At 35.2% G+C, this 16812-nt stretch overlaps 2 protein-coding genes across 2 annotated transcripts in view; one reads left to right on the forward strand and one right to left on the reverse strand.

Annotated features, from left to right (window-relative positions):
- LOC140448216 (inactive CLIP domain-containing serine protease A3-like) overlaps nucleotides 1-16150 on the reverse strand; it is a 90147-nt gene extending 73997 nt beyond the window's left edge. Inside the window, exons 1-2 of the mRNA XM_072541324.1 lie at nucleotides 16103-16150; nucleotides 11788-11974 (exon numbers count right to left, since the gene is read on the reverse strand). Of these exons, the coding sequence (XP_072397425.1) occupies nucleotides 11788-11974; nucleotides 16103-16150 (235 nt within the window). The remainder of the gene's footprint in view (nucleotides 1-11787; nucleotides 11975-16102) is intronic.
- Nucleotides 1-16812, forward strand: part of LOC140447605 (methyl farnesoate epoxidase-like) — a 221312-nt gene that overhangs the window by 153433 nt on the left and 51067 nt on the right. The gene's annotated exons all lie outside the window — the stretch shown is intronic.

Here is a 16812-nt window from a genome sequence, read left to right on the forward strand (position 1 = left end):
AACTTGGTATACATATTCAATATAACTTTATATACAATGATGTAAATAAGTGGTAAATAATTTTAATTACATTTTTATAATCTTCTTCTTCAAGTGCCATCTTCGTTCCGAAGGTTGGCGATCATCAGGGCTATACGTATTTTCGAAACTGCTGACCGAAACAATTCGTTGCTGCTACAGCTATACCATTCCCGTAGATTCTTTAGCCAGGAGTTTCGTCTTCTTCCTATGGACCTTTTTCCTGCTATTTTCCCTTGCATAATTATTCGAAGCAGTTTATCTCTTTCGCCTCTTGTAATGTGTCCCAAGTATTGCAGTTTTCGTTTTTTGATCGTAAATATGACTTCCTTTTCTTTATTCATTCTTCTCAAGACCTCGACATTTGTGACTCTCTCGGTCCATGATATTCTCAGGATTCTGCGATACATTCACAGTTCAAATGCCTCTAATTTTTTGGTATCAATCTTTTTCAACGTCCATGACTCCATTCCGTAGAACAACACAGAAAGTACGTAATATCTCATCAGGCGAAGTTTCATTTCAAGGCTCAAATCTCTTCCGCAAAACACTCTCTTCATTTTAGTGAATATGGATCTGGCTTTTTCTATTCTTATTTTGATTTCTGCTGAGCTATCGTTGTCTTCATTCATGAATGTGCCTAAATATTTGTATTTGCTAACTCGATCGATAATTTCATTGTGTAAATATAGATTTTGGACATTTTGTGTTGATTTCGATATTACCATAAATTTAGTTTTCTTTATGTTCAAAGATAGTCCATATTCTTCGCTGCAGTCTGCTATCTTATTCACCAATGTCTGTAGCTCTTCAAGGGTTTCTGCGATCAGAACGGTGTCGTCGGCAAATCTCAGATTGTTTAATCTAACACCATTTATTTTAATACCTACGGATTGCTCAGAGTGTTCTATTCATTACTTCGAGTCTTTTTCTATTAGTTTAAGGATTTCCGTTGGTATTTCATCTGGACCTGGGGCTTTACCATTTTTCATTATTTTTAGTGCGTATATTACTTCTTCTTCCGTTATTTCTGGACCTTCGTCTCCTTGTAATTTTTATATTCACCTTTTAATGTTGTGTAGAAGTCCCCTTTTTACAGTCAATTGTAATTCAAATATAATTATGAGGAAAATTTCAATAATATAAACACTACTTGTCAGAAAACATCTTTATTTGCCATAATAAACAATTAATATAAAGAACCAGTTCTATGTAAGTAAAAAACTAGGAGTAGAAAATAGTCGATAGTATTAATTGTCAAACGGACCTCGAAAACGGACAACATATTTCCTGCTGTCAGAGCTATGACTACTTGGGTGTTGCCTTTGACAATACAGGAACTGATACACGGGAAATAGAAAAACGAATCACTCAAGCAAAGAAAGTCTTAGGATGTCTCAGTAGTATACTGTGGAGTAAAGAGATAACGAAAGGAAGGAAATTTAATATATATGAGACCATGATTAAAACTACTCTTCTTTATGGCGCTGAAACATGGAGAATTAGTGAAAAGAACAAAAAGCGAATAGAAGCAGTAGAGATGGATGCAATGAGAAGATCTTTAGGTATTTCCAGACGAGACCGAATCAGAAATGATGTAATAAAACAACGTATGGGAATAGAAAGAAATATAACTCAAGATATAGAGAAGAAACAATTAAGGTGGTATGGGCATGTTCAACGGATGCCAGCATCAAGACTCTTCAAAAAAGTAATAGAATGGCAACCGATAGGTCGACGGAAAAGAGGAAGACCCAGATTAGAATGGCAACACGGCGTAAACAAGTCCATGAGCGAAAGAAATTTAACAACAAACGACTGCGAAGATAGGAAGAGATGGTGTTTAGGTATCGGACAACGTCGAAAGACGTTCTAAGCCGATGTATATATATATTAATTGTCAACTTGGTGGACAGTGGGCCATTCTGTTCTTTCCCTCCAAAATGGGATATTGTTATCGTCGATAAATCTTAGTTTTTTCTAACGTCTTTAACATTGGATGCCATTAATGGGTGTCTTTCAGAGTAAGATCGCGTTGAAGGCAAAACTATCACTTCTTCGGTTATTTTTTGAAGGTTAAACTTCTCAGATATGGCACTATTCGCTCGAGGTTTCGCTCTATCGCATTTCATGTTATGGTAAGTTGAAATTTTATTTTTTTTCCTTGAACTTTTATTCGACAGGATGAGTTACTATAATAGTTTAATACTTCTATGTAAACGTAAAAATGTAAAAATATAAAGAAACTTAATTGTTTGTAATAATGAAATAAAGATATCATAAATATATAAGTAATACATGTTGTTAGTTCGATGTCTTGAAACAGAATGGCTTTGCCGGAGGAGGTTTGGTTTTAGCCAGATGCCTTCAAAAATATGCCGTAACGGGACTTATTATCTTACCTTCGCGACAAGCTGTTGCCGGGATGCAGAAGCAGACAAAGGCGTCGTCAGTACATTTAGGTTTTAACAATAACGTGGCCACCAATTACTAAAGTCGAGAAAAGCATCGTGTCTCAGCAGGTGTACTCAAAATTTTGACGGGTTTTTAGAAGCACTCATTATCACATCAAGAATTGCTTCTATTAGATACAGCCTGTCAATTTTCTTTAGCTTCCTCTTAATTAGGGCAAAAAAGTGTCATAATAAACCTTGCAATAGGATGGTTTTTATTTATGTATAGTATGTCTGAATATAATTACTCAAAAGACTTAAAACCTCTTTCGGGCCTTTGCCACCCTCTTCTTAACTCCACTAACTGTCAATTTTCTGTAATAGTAGAGACCTTGCACAGGTATAATAGGTACAGATATATTGACCATGAAATATATTGCAATTGTGGCAGTTGTTTGGTCTTTATCCTTCCGTTCTGCTCTGAGGTAATTAAAAAATTGTTTGCTCCTTTGCTTATGAACTAGCAACTCAGCAACAGCCACTCTTTTTGCGTTGTCATTTAAAAATTTATTTTTGATTTTTAGTCCTAACTCTTTACAAGTTACACATGTGCCCTGCTGAGGTTGGCCGAATTTGAGATAAAAATTTTCTTTAATGTATCCCCATAAAGATTCGTAACTAATTTTATGATCAGCGTTTAACTTTGTACATGTACATTTTCTGCACATTAAGTGTTGAATCAAGATATTGCATTTCGTAAAAAGTATAATGAACTGTCTTAATGGGGTACGAAGCAATGTGTTTATGTACTTCCCAAAGTATTTTAGTTGGTATTTAATTATAACTGCTACTTTTCCCGCGTCTATCAAGAGGAGTTTGCTGTTTATGGAGCAGATTGGAAAACCCGTCACATCTTTTCTTTGTGATTTCAACGCTCACCAAAAATCCTTTTTTACAAATCGCAAATCTACTGTTATTGAGAAGTAAATTGTACGTCACTGTCTTGGATTTAGGCTTTTTGTTTTTATCAGCGGGTAATCGCCGCTTAGGGACAGCAAAAAAAACAAAAAACCGGCCTCGGCCACCAAAAAAATCAAAAAAAGACTAACAAAAACCGGCTTCGGCCACCAAAAAAAATTTACAAAAACCCCAAAACCCGGGCACGTAGGGCCCAACCCCTTGAGCACCAAGTCGCCGAACTGAGCCGGGACTCAGAGCGGAGACTTGAGGCCCAAGTAAGCAATTTTAGTTCGCGGATAAGCCACAGTAAGATAACAGGAATATAGCGGAGATGCGCTGTCCTGAGTTTTTGCATTCGGTTAGGAAACCATGTTGGGGTTCTATTACCCAGGACCTCCACATGAAGAGCATTTGGCTGATTGTTGTGCCTCTATAGCGCATCAGAGTGCTATAGGGGGGAAAGGGATGGTCTAGAGCATTGGAGCACGGTGGGGTGACTCCTGTTTTTACTCGAGTTAACACACCTCGCTCCAATTAATTGTTACACCCAATCGTACTACCTGGGTGAACATTTCTCATAGGCTGGGTTCAATTAAATTGCTTGCTTGCTTGCTTAGGGACAGCACAATTCATAAGGCCTTGCAAGAAAACAGCCTGTTTATCTTTATTGGATAAGTTGTTGAATTTGGAGATAAGCGTGGCCTCTTCTCATCGGCATTCCAGTGAGACAAACACTTTAACTTGCAACTGAAACAAATGAGGCAGATATTAAAACAACTTAAAATAATTGACAGATTAACATAACTTAAATAATCTTAGTAAATTGAGTTAGAATGTTAGCAAAATGCAATGCGAATGATTATTACTTTAAGTTGCATAATAAAATCACAATAAATTGAAGAGTAATATGGCTAAAACTGCTACTTCCCCACATTCTAAGGCGAGAACACGAGCTAGTATCTCCTTTCCTGCTGCATTGACAAAAGAAACGCCGCGAACTCTTGCATCACGATATTTATTTCGTGCATATTTATAAGAATGTACAACACCCTTTTTTCTTATGCAAGGTGTATCTGATTTATAATCACTACTATTATTGCTTCTAGCCATTGCAAACGAAGTTAGAGATATGATACAACAAAACCTCTCTCATAAACAATTCAAGTCGAACTACCGCGGACACCGCTGTTGTCTACTGGTATTCGTACTGGTATTGAAGAAAAAACATGCGCTGGCACGAACGCAGCGCCACACTGCCGACTACGTGTTAACTGCAAAAAGGAAACTTCTGCTGTAAAAGTCTTTGCAGTTAGAGAAATTTTAGTCGCTATTTTTAATATACTTATAAGAATAAACACAGAAGTCTCCTGTTTGTTGAAAACGATGTGTTTACGTGTAAAGAACGCAATAATAACAAAAAGTGAATTTATGAAAATTTGTTGGAAGCCCTCTTTTTACAGTTCGCAGTACAAATGCAGTCACAGTTTTTAATTTAATCAAGTAAAAGTTGATAAGGATGTTTAATAATATACAGCATAAATATTTTTTGAATATGGCAAATGTTACACAAAAACAATAGAAATTAAAATAAAATGTTTCATTTTGTAGAAGGTTTATATTACTTTCTTAATTATACCATACATTTTTGAATTCTTGTAAAATTAGTAATACAATGGCCATTAAATGAACGTGAAATACGGCGATATCGTGTAATTTTCTGTGTCACCACCGAATTGCATGAAAGTTTGCATTTAGGTTATCATCATCATCATTGGCTCCACAACCCATGGGTCTTGGCCTACTCAAGGATAAGGCTCCATTCTCTCCTATTCTTCGCCTTGGCCTTCCAGCTTCGTACTCTAAACATTCTCAAGTCTTCCTCCACCTGATCCTTAAATCGTGGCATTTAGGTTATACTTACCCTTAACTTCACTTTTGGACTTTTTAGGGGTAAAAACTAGCCCTATTAGAAAAAATCATATACTGGTAAATTGGAGCATCTAATTGATTTAAATTATCTCTTAATGAAGTAAATGTTAACATTAAACAGCATAATTAAGGATTTTATCACAACGTAACCTCTGAATCTCATTCCCTAGAATAGTTATAATTAAAATAGTGTCATCGAACACCTTGTCTTCACTGATTTGAATGGATATTTGGATTTAGGTTATACTTACCCTCCACTTTAAAATTAGACTTGCGCCGTTGGTTGAGTTTTATTTTTTAGTGGCTAAAACTACCCATATTAAAAAAAGTCACATAATTGTAAATTCAAGATTTAAAAAACAAAGTATTATTAGTTTGTAAGGTTGAATGAAAGTATGTCTGCGTCATAATAGCACATTATGTGTATCTTACAATGCTCTAGTATACGCGTTCTGATATCTCCTAAAATATGTGATAGGTATTGTACTCATAGCTCGGTTAGCTTTTCTTCAGAAAAGATCATTTGCATTAATGTTTTTAAACCCTTATTTTTGAAAGGGTTGTAGTTGAAAGGGTTTAACCGAGTAACTAATCACGAGTGTATGCAAAATTTAAACAGCTATATCTGAACCAATTTTTATCTTAAAATCAAACAAAATAGAATCAAAATAATCAGAAACGCAAAACAATGTGTTTTACTGTTTAAGATTTTTCGTAACACTAATACTTTTTAAGTTATTAAAAAAAAAGGCATTTTTTTCAAAATAATAAAAAAATTTACATTAAATATTTTTCAAAAATAAGCACTTTGAACCAACCGAACTTACAGATCATAAACAATACATACCTAAATAAAATAAATTGTAAAATGGTAACGATTAATTTTATTTGGGTTGCTAATTAGGGGGTGATTTTTACCAAAAAAGGAACCAACTTTACTTTGAGCGTAAATCACTAGTTTTGAGACTAGAAACTTTTTTAAAAAACACAAATAAAGCTTTTTTAAAAATTTAAAAAGTTCTGATGAGTTTTCCGCAAAAAGTGCTTACTTTTTGTTTGTTACTTCACGTTGAAATATTCGATTTGGAATTTGACAAATAAAAATCTACATTTCATGAGCTACAACTCTGCTTCTAGTTAGTCCACAGACTTCGTAAATTAACCATTTTTTTGTTTTGTTATAGGCTACAATTTTGCTAGGAATATTTTTTTTTTTCGATAAAATACTTACTTTCTGAGTTATTTGTAAAAAAAAACGTCTGAAAACAAAGCTTTTTTGAAAAGTTAAAATAAAAAATATCCTAAAAAGTATTGACTTGTCAAAAACTCTATACAAAAGATCCTTAGAATTACTAAATTTATTCATTTTCGGACTTGTTTTAAACGTATATTTTTTCGCCTCCGAGAAGAGGTGGCTTTTCCCCACAAGTAAAAGCAACCTTGAACTGAAGTCTAAAAGTAAAGAAGAGAGTAAGAGGAATCTAAAACCAAATTTTTAAAGCAAATCCATCGTGACGGGTAAAATTACACCCCAAAATGGTCATCATCAAGCCAGTTTTTTTGAAGTTGTCAAGAGGATTGTTATATTTAATGGGGGTAGGAATTTATTAACCATTAGTGCTTTATGCAGATTTGAGATAAACTGCATTAGGAGAACATTTGTAGGGATAAGGTTCAAATCTTCAATGGATTCGTTTTCGCAAGAACAGAAACACCGTATCCTTAGGCACTTCTACCGCACGCCAATGTTTATTAGGACGCACCTCATACTCGTAACATCTTTTTTGCCCTGTACTAATCAGTTTGACAATTCTCTATTATCACAGATGGGTCACACTCCCTCTAAGGGGAAAATCCACTCATTCCAGATACCTACAGTATCAAAAGTATTGAGCTCTAGTGGGATTTTTCCATGTTTTCGAGCCCTGGGTGACTTGGTATGCTGGTATGACCTACCTTTTTTATGTTTTCTAGGAGGGTCTTCGAAATGAGTCCAGCAGTAAAGAGAATAATACGTATTGTCTGAGTACTTTCCATTCTCCACTGTCTTCGTATATAAATTTCCAGATCCCTGTACTTGGCGATCTTTTCGTTCTGTTTAACACGAAGATTATTGTCGTTGGGTATCGCCACATCAATTAGTGTTGTTTGTCTCTTTAGTTTATTAACTAGTATAAGATCTGGCCTATTATGTGCGACTGTTTGGTCGGTGAGCACAGTGCGGTCCTAGTATAGCTTGTAGTTGCCATTCTCAAGTATACTCTTAAGGTACGTATTGATAATATGGGAGATGGTTTGTTTGGAGAAGTCCCAGTTTGATGGCTATATCTTAATGAAGGATCTTTTCTACTAAGTCGTGCCGTTCCTTATATTCAGTTGCAGCATTAGACTGGCAGCTCCCGGTAAGTTGTTGGATGGTTTCTTGAGCTTGACATCCATATTGGCATTTGTCATTTTGGACCTCAGGGTCTTTGACGATATATTGCAGGTAATTTTTGGTTGGTATAACCTGATCCTGAATGGCCAGTAATGAACCTTCTGTTTCAAGGAACATCTTTCTTGATGTCAGCCAATAGTTCGACGCCATATTGTCGACATGGTCTTGACTGACATCAATGGGATGTTGCCCATGCAGAGGTTTACCCCATCCAGGTGCGCATTTTTTCGTCCTTATTAAGATAGTTTATGCGCATTTCTGATTCCCTCAGTTTGATTGGTGTTGTATCATCTACTGCACAAATCGCGCGATGTAGAGTAGATGTCTCAGCCTGCACCTGGAAATAAGTTCTAAACTTGGTATTCTGTTTTTCTAGTTGCTCACTTATATCCATAAGTCCTCGTCCGCCTAAATACCGCGGTAATGTCGTTCTTTCTACTGCACTTCGAGTAGTGGCGCATCTAGGGGGGTTTTGGGTGTTAAACCACCCAGGGCACTATTCCGACACTGTTACTCACAACTTTTAAGGACTCAAAATTAAGGTAGCATAAAAAAATTTCGGTGCTTAACCGAAACCTCCTCAGAAGAACATTCTAGGTGCACCACTGATTTCGAGGATGGTGTTTTTGTGCCTTTATGTCCACTTAATAATAGCAATTGAGTAGCTAAGCGCAGAACGTGTGTAGGTGTTCAGTGCCTTAAACAAATGTCTACTGTTAAGATGTGAACGAAGCAGCTATTTTACCCTTCGTATAAACTCAGTAGCTATCTCATTTTTCATTTGTTCTTGCCCAAAACTATTAAATCATCAAGGTATATAAACATAAAAAATTTGTTAAAATACTTTATAAAAGGTATATAATTAAAAAACCCAATCGGGCTATGTCATGAAGACAAAACGTTTTCGAAATCCATATTCCATCATCAGTGTCTAGGTGTACATGTTTTGAGCCACTAAGTATTTGGGTAAAAACCCGTTAAAAGTTATAGGTTACAATTATGTTTACATTATACAAACTTAAATATTAGGATGTTGAAGTTACCAGTGGATTTTATAACATGGAAACGTACGACTCCACATGAAGTTGCTGGTCCTGAGACAAAGTGTCTACTAGGAATTGATGATCCTAGACACTTTGTGTCAGGACCAGTAACTTCATATGGAGTAACGACATGTGGAGTCGTACGTTGCCATGAATAATGTAAACTAAATTGTAACCTATAACTTTTAACGTGTTTTTACCCAGATATTTAGTGGCTCAAAACATGTACACCTAGATACTGATGATGAAATATGGATTCCGAAAACGTTTTGTCTTCATGACATAGCCGGATTCGGTTTTTTAATTATATACCGGTTATAAAGGATATTAACAAATTTTTTGTGAGATATGGTATACAGCCAGCTACAGGAACTTAGTTTCCTTGTGGGTATATAAACATGTTTTTGTAATTTAAACCATTGACAATGCTATTACCATAGCCCTAAAGAAACATCCAGGGCTTTTCTTTAATCCCATCGAAAGTCGTCTCATTTGGTGTTAAGTGCTAGTAGGGTTTTTACTTTGAGTCGAGTTCTATTTGATAATATCATTGGTATGTATATGCCAAATTGATATTACTACCCAGCATCAATTATGAATATCCTAACCAATATGCAATTTTCTTCTTTATAACTATATGTATAATAAAAGCTTAGAGTATTTTAAACATGGTGTCTGATGTTGTGCCAGTATCTACTGTGCAGCAAAGCGCCGAAAACACCAAGCATTTTAGTATTGTGATCTTCAGGTCCAGATTTATACGTATTCAAAAAGTTTTACATGAGAAAATGAAACTTATCTACATTGATATTTATTTGAACGTTGGAAAAATTTGTATTCCACAAACTATTTTATTTTGACCTCAATCTCAAAATCTTGGCATGTATTATTGACCATAACAATAAGATTTTAAATCAAATTATAAATTCAAAAGTTTGTCAGCTGTAGTCGTCGAAAAAATAATCGCTCTCTGTGTCAGGCCTTGTTTCTGCAGCGTATCTCATTATTGGTCTGATGACTGTTTTGTAAATTCTGCCCTTCGTTTCTTTCCCGATATTTTTATTTCTCAATATTATTTCATTAAGGCAACCTGCGGTTCTGTTTGCTTTATTCACTTGATCTTCCACGTCAGTTTCGAGCTTTCCGTAGCTAGATAATGTGTAGAATTGTAGTACTGATTTATAGGTGATTTATGCTAAATCAAATGACCCCTTAAAAATGTCCCGTGGGCTTGTAGTCTAGTATACTATATTAGCGGCTTTCCTATGTGAAGAATTTTTCCATGTAACAAATTCATTATTTTATTACATTGGACCTTCTCTGTTCCCGTTTTTAGAAAAACATCAGCAATACTGCCTTCCTACATGTATTTTTAAATCTGTCCAATTAAATTTTTTAACAATATTTAAATTATATGAATCAATAAGAACCGTTTTATAATAAAGTAACACCGTATTTTAATTTTTGGGTCAATGTTGATTCAACGTTTGAACAGCATAAATGTCTTGTTTAAAAAAACCCATATTTATATTATTAGATATAATTAAGATATTTCGTGACATATATATTAGGTTTTTTATAATAAATTATGGCCGTGTACCTAAATGTGACCTTAAAAAATATTCTCGTTAGTTACTATTAGCACACAATCATGTCTATTCATGTAGGAAACAGAGATTAACTCGAAACCGGGAAGCTTTTATTAAAGTTCGACATTTCATTATTTTGCTGTACTTATGCTGCTGTATTTTTGAATCAAGTCGGTGGTGGCGTTAAACAAATTTTCTATAATTATATTTGAAATTTTTGTTGGTGGTCGTCTTAACGGAGTCGACTATAATTGACATCCTCGATACCTTGATGGATTGGTAGGTTTATATTATTCATGATCTTTTTGTACTCATTTGTTAGTCATTTATTCGGTTAAGTTGAAGAGGTGGTATGTGACTTAAACCTATGACTTATATGGTAGCCAATATGTGGAGGTTGACGTAATAACACCAGCAATCATTTTGATAGTTTTATTTAGTTAAGTATATATTTTATGTTCTCATTCCTTTTCAGGGCGTGGTAACACTAAATATTATTGGCTTGCTGCCTCCATTGGCTGCGATCCTGTGCCATATGAATGGCTTCATCTAGGAATTTTCTCACCAGGGTCTTTATTTGGTCTGCCCATCTTGTTGGATACCTTCCTCTTGGTCTTTGTCCTTCTACCTTTCCTTCTTCTATCAATAGTTCCATGGCCCCTGTTCTTCTAGCTATATGGCCGAAGCAAATTAGGTATACGCAGTTTACTTTTTTAATAATTTTTTTATATAAAGCTCTTCCAAAATTACCAAATAATTAAGTTGGTTCTATGTGTGTTCTGCCCAGGACATGCGTAGAATTTTTCTATAGACACATTTCGAAGGATTCGATTTTATTGCTCTCGATTTTTTTGACAGTCCATGTTTCAACTGCTTATGTAACAATGGGAAAAATAAAAGCATTGACCAACCTGAGCTTAGTATTTTTTTGTTGTTTGGTATTTCTATATTTTAATCAGTTTAGCTGTTGCGGTTCGGATCATTGCAAGTCTACGCTTTATTTCTGAGGAGTAATCACCATTGTTGGTTATCAGGAATCCCAAGTATATAAATCTGTTTACCACTTCGAAATTCACCACTTGGTGTATGTGCGATAGATTATTATGTATTTGCTCTGTCTACGATCATTATTTTCATAATCGTAATAATTTCAACTTCATTTGCTGCTGGTATAAGTGTATCCTCTTCATATCGTAAGTTGCTGATTTTTCTGCCTCCTATAGTGATTCCTCTATCCCATTTGTTTAGTTCCTTTCTTTGTTTTAAAGGCTGTACAAAAAAGGGTGTATATATGTGAAATTATAAAAATAATTTCAGTGTATGAGGACTGTATTACATAGGGCTCGTTCAAAATAAATTAGGATAAGTAGTAAAGGGTTATACAGATAGTAGCAAATCAAATTTATAAAATATCTTACCAATACTGTTGCTGCACACACTCTCGCGGTATTTACAGGCTTTCACTTGCGTTATTCTTCGTACGGGGGAGCTGTCTTTACCGGTTTCCCAGCCCGTGTCTTGCGGTACTAACACTGAGGTCACGAGATAGAGCACATTTACATCTGTATACGATTTAAAAGAAGATTCGTGATATTTTTCGCGTAACTATAAGCAACAGAGAGAGAATATGTCTGTTGCTAGCGGCAGTCAATATTAGAGAGAATACGTCTGTTGCTAGCGATAATCAACAGGCAAGAGAGCGCCTTTTTCGTTTGCTATCTTACAACTGTCTGTATTTCTAAAGGAGTTGGGTTGAGGTGGGAGTAGAAAGGGTTGGAGTAGAGTAATTATTGTAAAATTGTGGTAGAATAATAGTAATTAATACAGCGAAAATCTAATCATATATAAAATCATACTGAGAGCCTGGAATGAGGAATAAATCCCGGGAGAGGGGTGTATTGGAATCGTTTGTCCGCTACATAAAAAGGGTGATCAATTGGAATGTAGAAACTATAGGGAAATAACCCTCCTTAATACAGCGTACAAAATATTTTCGACTATTTTATATGGTCGCCTGAGTGCATATACAGAGGAGCTAGAAACATCGGCCACCAATTCACGGTTGATAACTCTACTTTTGAAGTAATGGACAAATTCACATACTTGTGCTCCCTGATCACCAAGGAGAACGTCATGACGGAAGAAATCAAGCGAAGAATAATCCTAGCAAACAAATGCTATTTTGGACTGAGTAGACATATGAGAAGCAGAAACTTAAGCCAAAAAAAAAACAAAAATAACCATATACAAAACCCTTATACAACCAGTGTTGACATATGGATCGGAGACATGGACCATTTCTAAGGCAGATAAAAACCTCCTGCTTATATTTGAACGAAGGATCCTCAGAAGAATATTCGGTGGCATCTGTGAAAATGGTGTTTGGAGAAGGAGGTAAAACTATGAAATATATCACAGATATAAACATATATTTGGTGGTGAAGACGTAGTATCTCTTATAAAAATAGGAAGACTAAGATGGGCAGGACATCTGGCTAGATCACAGCAGAACAACCCTTCTAGAAGAATCCTTATTTCACAACCTGTGGGAAGTAGAAGTAGGGGTAGGCCAAAACATAGATGGAGAGATGGTGTAGATGAGGATGGTAGAAAAATAGGCGCAGCAAACTGGCAACAGTTGGCAATGGATAGAACTGATTGGCGTAATAGACTTGAGAAGGTCGAGGCACTTTCATAGGCCTTTTTTAGGGTCGAGGCTCTTTGAACAAACGCATCTAAATATATTCCGTGTATTTTAACTTTGGCTGAGTTTTTATTAATAATATACATCCATTTTATGTATGTGAAGGCTATTTAGCCATAATGAAATACAATTATATGCTGAGAAATAATCAATACAAAGCATACCAACACATAGTAGAAGCAGATGGTCCGCAGGTCATGCTCCGTAATATCGTAATGTAATTTCCACCAACATTTAATTTTGCAATATGTGGTAGTAGACTAATTTCAGGTATTTTAATGATATTTCGCAACATTTATGGTATCCTCAATAAATTAAAAACGTGCTACCCTTGAAACTGCTATACAATACCAAATCATCACTTATATAAGAAATTTTAAAATGTGTTTCAAAGAATCTTTGCAAAAGCCTCATACTGAGTGCACATGACTTGTTTGCGTCAACACATACGTCGAATTCTGATCCTTCACTAAAAATTAGTCGGGATTAACAGTGACTTTTCTTTTGCCTAGAAGAAAAAAGGGTTAAAATATATTAAACTGCCAGTACACTTTTAAGTTGCTACCTGTAATTCATTCTTATTCTTATTATGCCATCTCCGTTTGAAAGTTACAGATCCAAATAGCAATGGTAACTTTGGAAACTGCTGCACGAAAGATTTCTGTCGATGAGCGGTCAAACCATCTCCTCAGGTCTTTCAACCGCGAGCTCTGTCGTCTTCCAACTGATCTATTCCCCTGTTTGCCCCTTTTAATATGATTTGGAGTAATTCATATATTTTACCTCTTAACACATGACCCAAGTTTTGTATTTTCCCTTCTTTGATTATACTTAGTATTTATTTTTGTTTACGCCTGTGCCGAAGTACGTCACATTTGGTGACTTTTTGTACCCACAGAATTCACCCTTTTAACATTTTAATAATCCAGATTTATGTTTCTACCTGCGATATCATTCTCTTAACAGATTTAGTTTAGTTTTAAGATTCCATTCAGTTCAGTTCAGTAAGATTCAGTAACTTGCCTTACAGTATTTCTTCGACCTTTTTTGCAAACTTTTACTAATATTCTCCTATTTTATTAGAAAGTAGTTTTGAACGACTCGGATTTTTACCTTTTTTATCTAAGATACTTTATGTTTCAAGGATTGTTTTATTGGGAAAATAATTTTTAATCATTTACTTACGAATTTTTAAACTTGTAGGGATAGGCACTATTTTAATACAATACTTCAGTGATTCGCTCGATTTGACACAAAAATTAATTGTAGAATATAGTCTAATGTTTGTTATACTGTACGCCTGTATTGTTTTCGTAGCCTAATTATCTTATTTCGCAGCCAGTCCAGGACAAAGAAAGACTTCATGGTTGAAGAACTTGCGACATTTGTATGGTATTGATACAAGCATGCTGTTTAGGGTGGAAGTGAATAAAATTAAGATAGTTATATGATGGTAACCAACATTCTGAAAGGACATTTTACATGAAGAAGAAAAAGAAATCGTCTTATCTTATCTCTTTTTAGCAGTTACTTCATACTGTTCCCAGTTATTAAAAATAATACATATATATATAGATACGGACAAATAAATTAACAAATAATATTTTCACATACATACACATACACGCAGATAAAAGATGTATAAATAAAAATAATATAGATATAAAACTTAAAAATAGAGTATAAATAGAATAAAATAAGATAACATACACAAATCAACACACTAAAAATTATAAATAAAATTGTAATCATGAATATATGAAGATAAATTCATACCCCGGAAACTTATATGAATTACCTTGGAAATTTGTCCCATCACTTTGACCTCAGTCTTAATAAAGAGAAATGAGAGCCTACCTCGCTCACGAAGACTTTAACCCTTTCACGCTTGGTGATCCCTATTAGGACCACCTCCTAAACGCCCACAAAATTTCGAATCCCCACGTAGTATACATCGTAACATACTTATTTATTTTATTTAGTGTATGGCTCAATAGATGGAGTAAATACAGCAATAATTGTAAAAAACGTAAGTACATAATTCAAAAATACAAGCATAAGATTAAATAAAAACGAACATAGACAAAATACAGATAAAATACAAGATAATACAAACAGATAAGGTTATATCTTTAAGTCAAGTTGAGCTATCCATTCAAGGCTTGCAGGCGTAGTTTTGAAAAAGTCTTTTGGGTCCCCTCGATATGCCCTCAATTTACATGTCACCACTATGTGTTGGATGGTTTGATCTGGAGCTCCACAGTCGCAGCTGGAGGTAGGCTGTTTTCCCCATTTATGTAGGTTGTGTGCGCATACTGCATGTCCCGTTCTAATTCGGTTTAGGCTCTTCCATATGTTTCGTGGCTGGTCGAAGCCATCAAGCTTTTGGACTGGGTCAACAAGGTTGGATACTTCAGGTGGGGCTTCCTCAGTCCACAGCGTGCGTCATCTGGAGGTAACATTGAAATCATAATATGCTGTTAGTTGTTGGGCTGTTCTTATGGGTGGTTTTCTGGATGGGAGTCGGTTTGCTGCTAAACTCGGGATGTCTTCATGGATTGGTAGTTGCAAGTTGCTATTTACTTTCGAATACTCCGTTATCAAGGCCTTTTATCTTCGTAGAATAGGCAGAGGAATATGGCTAAGGATCGGAAGCCAATATAGTGGAGTAGTCTTGATGCAGCCGCTAATCATTCTCATTGCTATATTAAGCTGCGTATCAACTATTTTCACATGGCCACTATTTAGCCATACCAGTGCACAGTACTCTGCCACAGAATAAACCAAACTTAGCACAGATGTAGTGTGTCCGCAGATGCGTCCCAGTTGTTACCACAAAGATTCTGGATAAGGTTATTTCTACTACTTATTTTTTGTGCAGTTATTTGTAGATGTTTTTTAAACGAGAGAGTCCTGTCCAAGGTAACCCCCAGATATTTTGGGTAGGGTTGGTAGGGTAGTACTACATTTCTCATTTTGAGCTCTAATTTTTGGTTTGCCTGTTTGTTATTAAGGTGAAAACAGCTTACCTCAGTTTTATTTAAGTTGGGTATCAAGCTCTTGGCAGTCAGGTGCATAATGCGGGTATATCTTAATTCTTACAAAAAAGGCATAAAAATCCTAGTTCGCTGCATGAGCGACCAAGAAAAATCCACAGAGGCAGCGTTACGTGTGTGCTGGATACTTACACCAACAACCATTTTCTGATTCTGAAATAGTAAAGGAATGTATGCTGGCAGTAGCTAACTCACTTTTTGAAGAAAAAAAAGATGTTGTCTCAGCAATTTAAAGCATCTCATTGTCAGTGCGAAGTAATACACGAATAACGGAAATTTTAGCTGCGGATATTAAAAACTTTCTTCTTAATCTTTTGCAAAAAGCACCTTGCTACGCCATAGCACTTGACGAATCATGCGAACATTATTGATGATGAACAAATGTCTGTTTTTGTAAGATTTCTTGATATTGAGTGTCAGATTTTTAGGGAAGAGTTGCTAGCAATATTGCCGCTGAAAGGTAACACTTGAGGAGAAGATTTTATTCAAGGTTATTGATGAATTAATTTCTAAATCAAACATCAGTTATAATAAAATGATTTCGCTTACTACTGATATGATGGGGCCCCAGCAATCACTGGCAAAGAAAAAGGTGTAGTAAAGAGAATCAGGGATAAAATTTTTAATTTAATAACATATCAGTGCATAATACACCAGGCTTTAAAACTTAGTGCTAAACTTAA

The sequence above is a fragment of the Diabrotica undecimpunctata genome, chromosome 8, assembly GCF_040954645.1.
Source record: "Diabrotica undecimpunctata isolate CICGRU chromosome 8, icDiaUnde3, whole genome shotgun sequence".
NCBI lineage: Eukaryota > Metazoa > Arthropoda > Insecta > Coleoptera > Chrysomelidae > Diabrotica > Diabrotica undecimpunctata.